This window comes from Pseudorasbora parva, chromosome 19 (genome assembly GCF_024679245.1).
Source record: "Pseudorasbora parva isolate DD20220531a chromosome 19, ASM2467924v1, whole genome shotgun sequence".
NCBI classification, from domain to species: Eukaryota; Metazoa; Chordata; class Actinopteri; order Cypriniformes; family Gobionidae; genus Pseudorasbora; species Pseudorasbora parva.
In genome coordinates, this window is record NC_090190.1 from 9,683,293 (window position 1) to 9,697,331 (window position 14,039).

Genomic DNA, 14,039 nt, shown 5'->3' on the forward strand with positions numbered 1-14,039 from the left:
AAAAGGGGAAAATGATGCTGCCACGCTGTGTAATATTCACACTGTCAAGACGAAAGATGTGACATGGGGTGGGCGATATAGCTTAAAAATTATATCACGATATTTCAAGAATATTTGCGAAAACAATATTTATGATAGAATATAGAAAAAAATATATGTAACAAAGTTATATGGGTTATTGCAGTTGGTAGGCAGCAGCATTTATTATTGAAAACAAAATGAAGGGCGTTGTCCATCTTTTTTCAATGAGCTGCTGTCATTGATGAGAGAATATTTAATTCAAAGTGTAAATCTATTGTCAAAAGATGACAGCAGCAGTTTTATATTCACACACAGCACGAGTCAAATGAAAGCAAAGTAGCCTTGGTACAAGTTATTAGTGTTTTCACTGGAAATCTTAAGTAAAATTATTACATAACATTTTAGTTAAACAATAACTAAAGTAATTTATCCCATAATCTGTCCGGATATTCGATGCTGATTGGCTGGAAGGTGTGCAATAAAATAATTGAATGCACAGGTAGTTCCAAGTCAGATGAATCGTTCTATATTAATGTGCTGTTTTCATTAGGAAGTGCACACACTCTGCGTCACTCACATAGCCTACAGAGAGCGGAGATCGTGCTGCAGATTCAGGAGCACAGAAACTTATCAACGCTGACCCATTACTTTTAGCAATAAAATAGCGTCGGCACTGGTTCACTACATTATATTTCTCAGCAATGATGGGGTTACATCGCTATTTAAAAAAAATAATAACACACGATCATTGTTAAGACATATGATAAACATTCACAGGCACAAATATCTCTCTCTCTCTCTCTCTCTCTCTCTCTCTCTCTCTCTCTCTCTCTCTCTCTCTCTCTCTCTCTCTCTCTCTCTCTCTCTCTCTCTCTCTCTCTCTCTCTCGATAATTAATTCAAACCATTCATTCAAATAAACATAATTTTATGCACTATCTGTGTTTCTGACTCAAAGGAGGAAGAATGCTAGATCTAGCAAGCCGTAACTGACGAAAATAACCGTCAATGTTACCCTTCCGGTCAAATATTGCGCTGCAAACATCAATAACAGCTTTAAGTTGTCAATGTTATATCAGTTGTCAAGAGGGCTGACCTCTTGTAACCAAGTAGCTCCCTTCTTAGGTACTAAGTTATCATCGGAGGCTGACATGCTCTTCGTTTATACTCTCAAACAGTTGCTGTTGTGCGCTCTAGGGAATGTAAATGCGCCATAAGTCATCGCGTTGCAATATAATTGATATTGCGGTATTACACTCTTTTTTTTTTATCATGTATGATATGGCGCACCCCTAGTGACTCTATACAGACAGACAGACAGACAGACAGGTTTAATGTAAAGACTATATAGTGTTTCGATTTGCTTTAGGCGGAAGACTTTGTTTTGGTGACGGATGAGATGTTTTCATTCATGAATGATTAGAACTGGCTAATTAAATGTTAGACTGTAATGCCCTTTTCTGGCTGTTTCAAATTAAATTAAGGTAAAATCAGATACCCAAGTAAATTTAATTGGCCCAGTGAAAAACAACCTGTGATGTGAAAATAGGCCTGAGCATATGATAGAAAAAAATCCCAAAAGATTAGGATCCCAACATTCTTAGGGGAGAGAGTAGACCTTTCACACCTGTTTAACACATATTCATTATTTTTATTTTATTTAAAATCTAAAAGTTGGTACTAAACATGGCTTGTCATCATTGTAATTTGCTTTGTAGGCCTACGCTCTTTTATAGATATCATGTTTAAACACACTACATTTAAACAATGTTTTATTCAATTTATTCTATTTCTATAGCATAGTGCCTACTTAAGAAACAAACATAAACGTTAAAACAAACATTTTAAATTAGAACTTACAACAGCCGGCTCTTTTTTTCCCTTTCATTTAAAAAAAAAAATATATTTTTAAAAGAAATCCTGCAGGTCATAAAGAACTTTGTTTTTCCACCTCCAAGAAAGGTCCTCTCTAATATTTCAGTGGTTTACCTAAAGCTAAAAGCCATGTGTTGACTTTAAAACAGAGTACACTTTACATTATATGCATCTGTTGGGGAATTACTAGATTTTTCGCATCGATACATGTTTGATTTAATGTGGAGATTGCGGACAATGCGCTGTTACTTTAATTCAGCGTGTCCAGCACAGCAAAAAATAGACTCGGCGCAGAAACGATTGCCGCACTGACGGACCAAAACTGCGTTCAGTGTGAAAACCATAATCTGTTAACATAAAATGGGTAGGGAAAAACACACACACACCGCAAACATATTATGTGTGAAACAAGCATCAGCAGGTGTTGCTTCAGATAGCCATGCTCGATGTATTGCCACTTTCATACGGCTTTATCATGCCACAGTAACGTTATCTACGTACTGTTACAGTTTTGTCCACCACCCTTATTCCGTCATCATTATATTTTACGGGGAAGCCCAAATGCTCCCATACATGCGATTTGAATGATGCAGGAGGCTTTTCAAATTCTTCTGCTCCTCCGCTAGCCATTGTTGACTGATTGTGCCGTGTTCACGTGAACAACTGCTGTGTGTATTTTCACTGAAACTCAGCATCAAGTTTAAAGGAACAAAATTACTTAAAAAGCAATATCTGTAAATTAAATGGTATTTTACTCTGCGATCGCTAAATAATTAAGATTAATCTGCAAGTACATTTTTTTTTTTAAATAAATACAATAAATCCACGGGTCATGTGCGTACCGAACTGTGGGTCGTGATCCATTCGCATCATGGATCAACTGCGATCCGTTACACCCCTACCCCAAACGCTAAAACTTTGAAACCGTAGTGTATAATGTTACAAAATCTTTCTATTTCTGATCAATGCTGTTATTTTGAACTTTCTATCCATCAACGAATCCTGGTAAAAAATGTACACAACTGTTTACAACATTGATGATAATAAGAAATGTTTCTTAAGCAGCAATTCAGCATGTTAGATTAGATTTCTGAAGGATGATGTGAGACTGAAGACTGTTAATTAAATGTTGCCATCAAAGGGATACACTACATTTTATACTATATCCAAATAAAAAATAGTTTTGAAATTGTAATAATACATCACAATATTTTTTTTAAATATTTTTTATATTTTTTTAATCAAATACATGCAGGCTTGGCGAGCATAAGAGACTTCTTTTAGAAAAAAACATTTCAAAATTTTACCGATCCCAAACTTTGTACTTTACATCCCGACTGCCCTACCCATCACCTACACATGCTGCCACCAATAGTTCATGCCCAGGGTGTCATGTACATAGATTTCCTCTCCCAGGCATTAAAAAGCTGATCGATTTTCTCTTCCACTGTCCCACCTGTCCATATCAGCCAACTTGGTCTGTCCTCCATCTGTGGCTCCCTCCTCCTTTTCAGTTTACCACATTCCCACATTCCTCCCATCCCCACTTACCACTCAACTTTTTTTGCCCAATCGATAGCGTCACCATGCATTTCTGCCTGATAGTGTGGCATGTTTTTTTTTAATCAATGCTGTGATCGATACTTCATTTAGCAAGTAAGGTGGTGAGAGAGAACACACGGCACCGGGGATTAACATAGGCAACCCTCTCAGCATTCCATCAGAGACTAGAGGAAATGAGGGAGGAGGAAAGAGTGCAGAAAGAATTGAAGAAGGATAGAGAGGGCGGGAACGAGTGGGGAGGGATGTGGGGACGAAGAGACCTTGATGCTGCAAGAAACCGCTGAGAGTACAGTCAGAGTGAGAGTGTATTATGACTGTCCTTAGTGTGCGTACAAGTCGTGGGCCTATCTTTATTTCGTCAGCCGAAACACATTGATTATTTCCCCTCCGACTCGGGGGCAGCAGCAACATGGGATCAGCAGGAGCAGGAAGGGGATTTGATTTCATATGTCTGGGGCTCATTTGAATCATTGGAAACATGGATACGTCTATATAAATGCAAAGCACTGCCTGCGAGAGGGATTTCTAAGATGGAGTCAGACAAGGACAGTGAACTACTGAGAAAGACTGAGTGGTGTTTTATAACCCAGAAGGGTTTTTCACCCATGTCGCCCTGCCCCTATCCCAGTTTCTGCTTTCTCCAGCTATCTGCCAATTCTGCTTTCTGTGATGGTGTTTCTTTAATCTTTGGGTTCTAGAAACACTGTTAAAGGTCAAATTTATTTTTTATTTTTTTCCAATTGTACATTTTCATTTTTGCCTTCTAGTGCCCTGTGGAGGTAACATTACATCAGACAATGGCACTATCTTCTCCCCCGGTTACCCAGAGGACTACCCCACTTCGGCGGACTGCAGCTGGCTGATTACAGTGGCACCAGGCCTGGGAATTCGTCTTAATTTCACCCTATTGCAAGTCCATGGTCCCCAAGATTTCATCACAGTCTGGTGAGTTGTCCGATTCCTGTAAAGATTATACTTTGAAAACTTGTCACATTCTCTTTCTTTGTTCATCACTTTCTTTTCTGGGAGGGAACATATTTATAGCACACAGACTGGTGGCTAATTTATGAGCCACTTGAGGCCTGTATGTACAGGTAGCACTTTGAACCCTGCCATAGGGTTCCGCTTAAAACATGTTGGCGTAAGATTATGCTTACACACCTCTCACCGCCTGATTTATGAAGCTGTACGCACCTCTGCAATCCAGGTGTACGCAATACCTGCCCTTGGTAAATGCCGCGGCTGAAAACGATCGTCATTAGAATAACACGCCCCTATACAGTCCCTGACAAAAGTCTTGTCGCTTGTGTACAAATTGACCTAAAGTGCCGCTGAAATATATTTCTAATCAAGATATTTTTACAAGAAATGGCTCATTTTAATCCCACCAGCTTTTGTGATAATGTTTTAGTGAAAAACTAAACTTTCAAAAAGTATTCTAATATTCACAGCTTGGTAAAGCCCATTCAATTTTCAATTGAAAGTCAATATTTGCAAAGACATAAGTGCTGTCACCTTGTCATTTGAGCTTCCCCTCTGACTAATATTGGATCAATTAGGTCTCAAGTGTGTATAAAAAGAACCCCAGTATGCTAGACCTTCACATCAACTGCAACTAGACCTCTGCAAACATGCCTAAGATTCACCCTGAGACTAAAGTTTTGATTATCAAGAGGCTGAAGACCAGATCCACTGCTGATGTGACAGACACCTTCAATGTGTCTCAGCATCAAGTACAGAGGATAAAAAAAAAGATTAAAAGAGACTGGAGACGTTTTTGACAAGCCCAGGTCAGACAGACCCCGCAAGACAACTGCTCGAGAGGACTGTTTGTTGGCTCGAAAATCCAAGGCCAGCCCATTTTCCACTGCAGCAGAGCTCCACGAGACCTGGTCACCTGAAGTCCCTATGTCAACCAGAACAGTTTGTAGGATTCTGCCTCGAAATGGCCTCCATGGTCGAATCAGTGCCCAGAAGCCAGCACTAAACAAAATACAATTGAAAAACCGTGTGGCATTTGCCAAGGCCCACAGCCTGCTAAAAGGATGGACGCTGGAAAAGTGGCAGAAGGTGGATTTTTCAGATGAATCATCAGTTGAATTACTCCACAGTCGCCGCAAATATTGCTGGAGACCTACTGAAGCCTGAATGGATCCGAGATTCACCCGGAAAACAGTGAAGTTTGGTGGCGGAAAAATCACGCTCTGGGGTTACATCCAGTATGGGGGTGTGTGAGATCTGCAGGATGGAAGGGAACATCAATAGTCTAAAATACCAAGAAATCTTACACTAACTCAATACGTGCATACACCACCTCCTGAGCTGGCGTAGGATTTGAGCGTGCCGTACGCCAACATCCATATTGATAAATGTCAATGTCACCGTGGTTTTGAGTGTACACCAGACATTTGGTGTATGCACTTTTGATAAATGATGGCCATTGAATCTATCTCAAATTTCTCGTTGGATTTACTGAAGCATTGATATTTTGGTTCCCTACTTTTCCTGAGGCATTTTCTACTCCCTTACATGCAGGATTCATCCACTTCAACTCAAACTAAAGATACAGTATAACCAGAAGAGTCAAGAAAAGCTCAGTCAAGACAGCTTGGTCTCAGTTCAGTGAGCCAGCACTCCCTTTAGCCAACCAGATGCTTTTCTGAATACACTATGGACATAATCTGTAGCACAAGCTCAGATGGCCTCAGCCAGATGGTTGTGAAGCTGAATGGTCATGGTTAAAACTGGGATTAGGTTGATGCCAAGTTGTTCCCTCCCCATTAGAGGATTGTAAAGATGGAGGTAACCCCCTAGGTGATGTCCTTGTAGATGGTGACTTCGGTTTCACAATGCCTTGACACAGAGGCTGAGTCTGAACTGAGCATGAAAGAACCGTAACACACTCTAAAAGAAAGTGTGAGAGGAATCTCTGAAATCAGAGAGGTAGGGCTGTGAATCTTTGGGTAGGCAGCAAATCGATTAGATTTACGATTCATAGGTTTCGATTCGATTCAAAAACGATTTTTGTCAATTCAGAATGATTCGAGACGATTAACATCAAATTCGATACGATTCGATTAATTTGATTATGCATTTTCTTATATGCATTCATAGGATTATTAAAATGCTTCCCCTAATGTGTCTTATTCAGGGTGTGAATCCCACAGCAGCCTTCAGAGGTCAGAGACTGGGCAAAAAAACCCAGTAACACTTTACAATAAGGTTTATTAGTTAGCATGAACTAATAATGAACTGCTCTTATAGAGCATTTATTTATCTTTGTTAATATAAATTTTACCATTTGCGAATGCATTATTAAAATCTGGGTAACATTAGTTAATGCACATATGAACTAACCTGAACAAACCATGAACAGCTGGGTTTTTATTAACTAATGTTAAAAAGATTAACGAATGCTGAAAAGAGGTGTTGTTCATGTTAACTAATGCATTAACTAATGAAACAATGTAAAATGTAACCAAAAAAAAAAAAAAACTAACAATGAGCAGTTTGTTACTGTGTTTGTTCATCTTTGTTAATAAAAATCCAGCGTTTCATGGTTTGTTCACAGTGCATTTACTTAACAAGATTTTAATAAAGTAAACGTTGAAATTAACATTAACAAAGATCAAAAATGCTTCATTAGTGCAGTTCATTATACATGTGTTAACTAATGAACCTTTCTTTAAAGTGTTACCAAAAAAAAAAAAAAAGTTTGTCCAGTGTTAATGTTAGTTCATATTACTAACATTACTTTATTGTTTTATTATTATTACACTTTACTTTAATAAAGACTTTAAAAGTATTGTTAGTTAATGCTAACTATTGTGTATTATAGTGTCAATGGCTACACAGCCTATTAAAGTGTTCCTGGCATTAAACATGCAATGCTTCCATAGAGAGGAAATATCAGGCACTTTCCCAGCTAATACTAAACTAACTTTTCTTCACATAATATAAAAGAAAATCCCTCTTTGTTCTCTTTATACAGAGCTTTTTCCTTATGTTGATAATTGTGAAGTAGCCTAAACGCGCCGGTCTGTTAGTATCGGACGCAACTTTAATGCGGCGAGCTCTGATTATAAACCGCGCGCTCTTATTTCATTGTTGGTAATGTTGTAGTTACTTTAGCAGTTTGCTTCGTATATTCAGTTAAACGATATTAGATTTCATATATCATTCACCAGAACTGTGCGTATGCATTTTAGACACTTACAAATGTGTTTGGTCCGTCCATGCAATAAATGTAACGTTACATTATTGAATAAGCAGGGTTTTACTTCAATAACTCGGGTATGACCCATTTCCTTAAAACAATATTTTATTTTATATAAATGAGCAGCGGGCAGAGCGCGAGTGCAATCCAGTGAGGTGAGGTACTAAAGAGCGCGTGCATGTCTGTGAAGGAGATCAACTGTGAGGGCGAGGATGACGCAGCTGTCGCTGCACAACGTCTCTTAATCCACGCATGCATGCAGTAGATATAATCAAATGTTTATTTTAAGCACTGCATCATTATTGAATCGTGATTCATCCGATTAGCATTTTACATTGAGTATCGGCAAAGAATAACGATTCACGATTCAAAATACATGTTTCAAGATGCATACATCGTCAGGATTTGTAATCGATGCATCGAGAAAACGAGTGAATTACACCCCTACAGAATCGTTCCTCAAATCAGTAAAGTAATCAAAATTCAGAGAAACGTTTCTCTGATCTGAGTGTGCATCTTCAGACAACAAGGCATGTGGTGTTCTCCTGTCCACTTGAGAATGCAAGGTTAGAGGGTTTTATAAATTTTAATGATGTGTCTTCAACAGGGACGGGCCTCAGGAAACAGCTCGCAAACTCGGAGTGTTTACCGAGGGAGAGCCCAACAACCCACCAAGCAGCACATCTAATCAAGCTCTGATACTTTTCCGTAGCAATTCTGAGAAAGGTGGACTGTTCAAGATCAACTACCAAGGTAATTGGTCTGAGAGAAAGCTACCAGTATCATTCCCATACATCCCGATACCAGTTGCCTGATTGCTGTAGTCTAGGCCAAGATCAGAGTATGTTGGCTAGGAGTTAAGACTGAAACCATCCGCAGACACTCCTGATGATGAAAATCACGTAACACAGACAGTTTTAAAAAGCCAACTGAAAAAAAGAGAACTGCTCCAACATCTACTACAATATAATGCAAGGCTTTTAATGTAGAGAATTCTCTTTGGATCTAGCAGGGGCTAATGGGACCATTTGCTATTCAGCTAAACCCTGAACACACATTACATTATCTTTTTTTGTCTTCACCTCCACAATGAATACGCCAATGCAATATCAAATGTCTGAACCTGTTCTCTTTACCTCTCTCTCTCTCTCTTTCTTCTAGCCTATAGACTTCAATTTTGTTTGCCACCTCCCATCATTCCTAATGCAGAAATACTGATGGCCAGTAAAGAATTTAAGATAGGTGAGTTTGAATTGATTTTACATCATTTACAATCTGATTTGTATGCCTGCTTGTGTGTGTTCGTGTTGGTGGACTCGGCCTGGCCCAGTATAAGTGGAACATTTTGAGCAGATACGTAGTCTGCCAGTTCATTTTCAGGCTTGAGCGCCTCTCATTAATAATGTTCCCAGAATAGCAGAGCCAGCCACACACACACCTCCTCCACCCCCACCGCTAACACCCCTCGAGAACTCACTTTGAGGAGAGAAAACCGCTCAGATGCCAGGGCTACCAGTCCCATAGGGCCGCTCTGATATGCTGACTCATTGCCAGAATTTAAAACAGAGGCTGATGTTGTATTGTGCTTGGTGCTAGAACATAGGTTGAGCATTTTGTGCAAACAAAATCATGGGAAGGCCAGATAAGAGTGATTTTATAAATAAAGTATAAACTTTTAGATTGTATATACATTTTTTGCCTCACTTTCCTATAGCAGGTGAATTGAGGAAATTGAGCTTCTGTAAATATTTATTATTAGCTAGGAACTTATTATTTAGTTGTTTTTTTTCTATCATATTCCTAGGAGCTTATATGTTAGCCACTATCTACTCTGTGTGAAACTCTCATTAAACCTTAAAGCTACACTGTGTAACTTTTTTTAGTTTATTCTTAGCTAAAAACACTTAGTTCTTTCAAAAATATATGTGCTCATTAATGTATATTTACTTCTTTCAAGTAATAAAGTATTCTCGTAAGTTTATAATATGCCATTGAAAATACATAGGGGTGAGGAGTTCGAATGCCAGTCGCCATGTTGCCCCTCCATTTTGAAAGTACATTAGCCAAAGAGGGACATACCCATAAATTCAAGCTTCGCCTTTCGCGTTTTAACACTCAATGGCACCGTGTCGAATGTGAAGAGGGGGCTTGCCATGTTAATCTTGGACTAAATCAGCCACCGTAGGAGTTAAAACGAAATCAGAATTGAGAGGAACAGAAACTATTATTCACTGGATGGTCATATACCTTTACACCACTAGATGGGGGAAAATATCACACAGTGTAGCTTTAAAGGAGTCATCGGATGCAAAATTCACTTAAATGGTGTTTGCCTATAAATGTGTCTTTGCAGTGTGTGGACAACCACCCTTCAGTGATAAAAATCCATTTGCTTCTTTTTTTATCCTCAAAAAGCCTAAACACTCATGTGATGTCATATTGCTAATTCTCCACCCAAGACTGTCCCATATTAGCACATTTCCATTCCATAGCTGATTATTATTTAAATAGACATGCACCAAAACGAGTTGTAATGAACAGAACTGTTTTTGAGGAGGTGAAACAGGTGTCGTTTTACACAAACACTGAGGAAAGTTAACCAAAGTATGTTACAGACTTTACATGAAGACCCTAAAGCCGGGCTATTCAAATCTTACCCTGGAGGGCCAATGCAGTGCAGAGTTTAGCTCCAACCTTAATCAAGCACACCTGAGCATGCTAATCAATGTCTCCAGGATCATTAGAAAATCACAGATGGGTGTGTTTGATCAGGGTTGGAGCTAAACTCTGCACTGCATTGGCCCTCCAGGGTAAGATTTGAATAGCCCTGCCCTAAAGGTTCATACCAAATTGTGGAAAATGGGCATCCAATGATTCCTTTAAAAACTCTTGTTTTGCTACTTAAATAGTAATAACAATCACATGAAATGCTTTACTGGGTACTTGAAAGTTGATCGACTATGATCCAAACTATAATTGAACAATTTTGGCTGTCCATCTCTTATAGGTTCTCTTTTTTTCTAGATTGTTTTATATATATAAGTGCCCACAGTAAACACTTATAAATAATAAAGCAATCATGACTTCATTGGTCCCCTAATGATGAGCCTCTGAAATCACCAGCCTCTGTCGCCTCTGAAATCCATTGTTAAATCAATGCATTGCTTTTCTGGCATGGAGAAAGAAATGCATTCATTGATATTAATTGTTCTAAATGTGTTGGTGCAGGGTTGTTTGATCTCTCTGGAATGGAGCGTGTTTGTAGAGCCTCTGTCGGGGTTAAACCAGTCATGGTCTTTGGCACGAACCTTCACTGAATCACTGTTTTGATCACTGATTATCCAACACATCAGATTAATTCACTTAATTCAGTGATTTATCTAAATCTGTTGTGTTTGGATGGCCACGATGGCATGTTCTAACAGTTACAAACGCATTCCTAAATATGTATCTCAAAGAATGTAAAGCCTATTTTTTTTTCTTTAGAAGCTTGTTCCATTATTTAGAGTTAAATTCTATATAAAACCACTAGGTGTTTTTGTTCCTCTTAGCTGAGTCACAGAGTGCCTGAATATTGGTGTGGCAATGGGTTGATTTGCTTCAGAGATCTGAGTGGCCCTCAGGTAGCAGCCAATGGGTGTTATGAATCTAAACCTTGCGGTGTGGCGCTTCCTTAATTACACTGCAATGCAGCGCTGACACGTCGAGTCTCTGTTTGACTCTCTCCTTCTACCTTTATTCTTTTATCCCCACTGTCAGCCATTAAGCGAGATAGTGGGGGGGGCGTGGACTTCATCAAGTTGTGAGTGTGACAATGGCGGGAACCGCCAGATGTTGCTCCAGTTGTTCTGAGCATTTCAGAAATCCCTTGTTCTCCATAATATTATAGAAAGCGATGTGCATCTGAAAGACAATTGATAAAGCAATGATGTATATGCGTTCATCTGTCTTCCCCCTCTCTTTCCACAGGTGATATAGTGCGCTACAGATGTTTGCCAGGATATCACCTAAATGGGAACAGCATTCAAACCTGTCGCCTGGGGACTCATCTTGAGTTTCAAGGACCTCCACCTTCATGTGATAGTAAGCTATTTCAGACACCATCATATGCAGTGTTTTGGTCTCCCGTATGGTCCTTTTCTATGGACTAATTGACAATATAGACCATTCAGTTTGAGTTCTAAAAATTCTGTTTGTTGAGTTCAGAAAATGAAGTTTGAGCCATGAAAATGCTGGTCCATAAGCTAATTCACCCCCAACAACCCTAAACCAAATCCAATTGGACATCAGATGCAATCGAACCCCATTGGCTTTCATTTTACGGACACATTTTACAAGGGCTTTGAGAGCTTTTGAAAGAAGAAAGTCAATGATGAAATAATGTAAGGAAATGCTTATAGAATTTTAAAACCTTTAAACAAACTATACTAAAAAGTTCTATAAAAGTACCTTCATCTTATTCACTAACAATAAGCATTTTAAAAGACAATTCATCCTTAGTTACTTCCTCCTTCTGCGTTTTACAAAAGACCAGTCCTTTGGTTTATATACTATAACGTCCACCCCCACTGTGTTGCAATGCATGATGGGTCTATTGATCATGATGGTTGGATCTGTGCTATATGAAGCTTCATTATTGCCATTGGCTTAGAGGTGGGATGAAATACCTCAGAGCCTGTCAAGCAAACCCCATGAGAATGCTAAACCCTCATCTAACTTTCCTCCAGCTGCTTTTATGTGATTTGATATGCCATTTCCCATAAACTCCCTCAGTTCCTCCTCATTATGTTTGTCTCTCTATGCTCAGCGTAGGAGACTTATCTCTCTGTATATTCTTCACTGTAGGTCTGACTAAAAAGGCTCTGTTGAATGCCCCAGTAGGTATACAGTGAGGTCCAAAAGCCTGGAGACCAATAGAAAAAAAATATTTTTTACCACTAGTGAATTTTTTAAATAATATTAGAAATTATAATCAAAACAATATTAATATATTATGGCTGCACCTGAGTAAAGATTTTTTTCTAGTTGACTAGTAGTTGATCATTTCAGCCATTATTCAACTAAGCACTTTTTAAAATTAATTTAATTACTTCATTATACTAGGGGCAAATATATATGCCTCACACTCAAGAGCATGCTTAAAGCTTGCTGCAAAGCACTGGCAAACGTAATGATTAGGAATGTGTTGGGTAAAAAAAAACGCAGAGACATTTTAATTATTTATTAATAATTAGGGTTTTCTGAGTCAGTGTTTGCTGCAAATGTGAAGCTGGGGATGCTGATTCGCCATCTGGGAAGGATAGTGAACACATGTAATATCCATTTGAAAGGTGCATTTCCCTCTGTACATTACATCAGATAGTATTTGTTTTCTAATTGGTTTGTCTGAAATTACAAGTGACATTTCAAGTTTTCTATAGATATATTTCTCATGTCTGTGAGGCAAGTTGACTATAAGCTAAGTTTCGGTGCGTTTATGTGACACACTGTAGATCAGGGAGATGGCAGAAAGCGCACCTTTATTTTACAAAAGTGCAACGTTCTCTTGTCATAGTGAGTTGACACAAATAAAAGTAGACCCTTTACAGTTTGGAATGATGTATGACTAAAAATGTTTTTTTTAAGTAAAAAATAAATAAAAAATGCAAGTGATCTCCGGCAACGCACCGGCACCTCCATGTCATGCAGTTAGCACACTAATACTTTAGCTTTCACACTCCGCACAAACACTTGGATATGTGCTTAATAATAGTGCGCGTAACATTCGGGCGAGTGGCCAACTTTTTTATTCTTTTTCTGTGACGGTTAGTCGACTAAGCATCTTGTAGTAATGTTTAGTCGACTATTAGGGGCAACCGTATTATATATTTTAAAGCTACACGGTGTAACTTTTTTTGTTTATTCTTAGCTAAAAACACTTAGTTCTTTCAAAAATATATGTGCTCATTAATGTATATTTACTTCTTTCACGTAATAAAGTATTCTCGTAAGTTTATAATATGCCATTGAAAATACATAGGGGTGAGGGGTTTGAATGCCGGTCGCCATGTTGCCCCTCATCTTGAAAGTACATTAGCCAAAGAGGGACATACCCATAAATTCAAGCTTCTCCTTTCACGTTTTAACACTCAATGGCACCGTGTCGAATGTGAAGAGGGGGCTTGCCATGTTAATCTTGGACTAAATCAGCCACCGTAGGAGTTAAAACGAAATCAGAATTGAGAGGAACAGAAATTATTATTCACTGGATGGTCATATACCTTTACACCACTAGATGGAGGGAAATATCACACAGTGTAGCTTTTAAAAAAAATCTGAATATTTCAACTGTTTTATTTACAGGTTCAAATAATTTTGAATTCCAG

At 38.5% G+C, this 14,039-nt stretch overlaps 1 protein-coding gene across 3 annotated transcripts in view; it reads left to right on the forward strand.

Moving 5' to 3' along the window:
- Positions 1-14,039, forward strand: part of csmd2 (CUB and Sushi multiple domains 2) — a 367,226-nt gene that overhangs the window by 298,788 nt on the left and 54,399 nt on the right. For all 3 annotated transcript variants that reach the window (XM_067426365.1, XM_067426366.1, XM_067426367.1), the window contains 4 exons: positions 4,226-4,403; positions 8,282-8,427; positions 8,836-8,916; positions 11,644-11,757. In XM_067426365.1, coding sequence (XP_067282466.1) covers positions 4,226-4,403; positions 8,282-8,427; positions 8,836-8,916; positions 11,644-11,757 — 519 coding nt within the window. The remainder of the gene's footprint in view (positions 1-4,225; positions 4,404-8,281; positions 8,428-8,835; positions 8,917-11,643; positions 11,758-14,039) is intronic.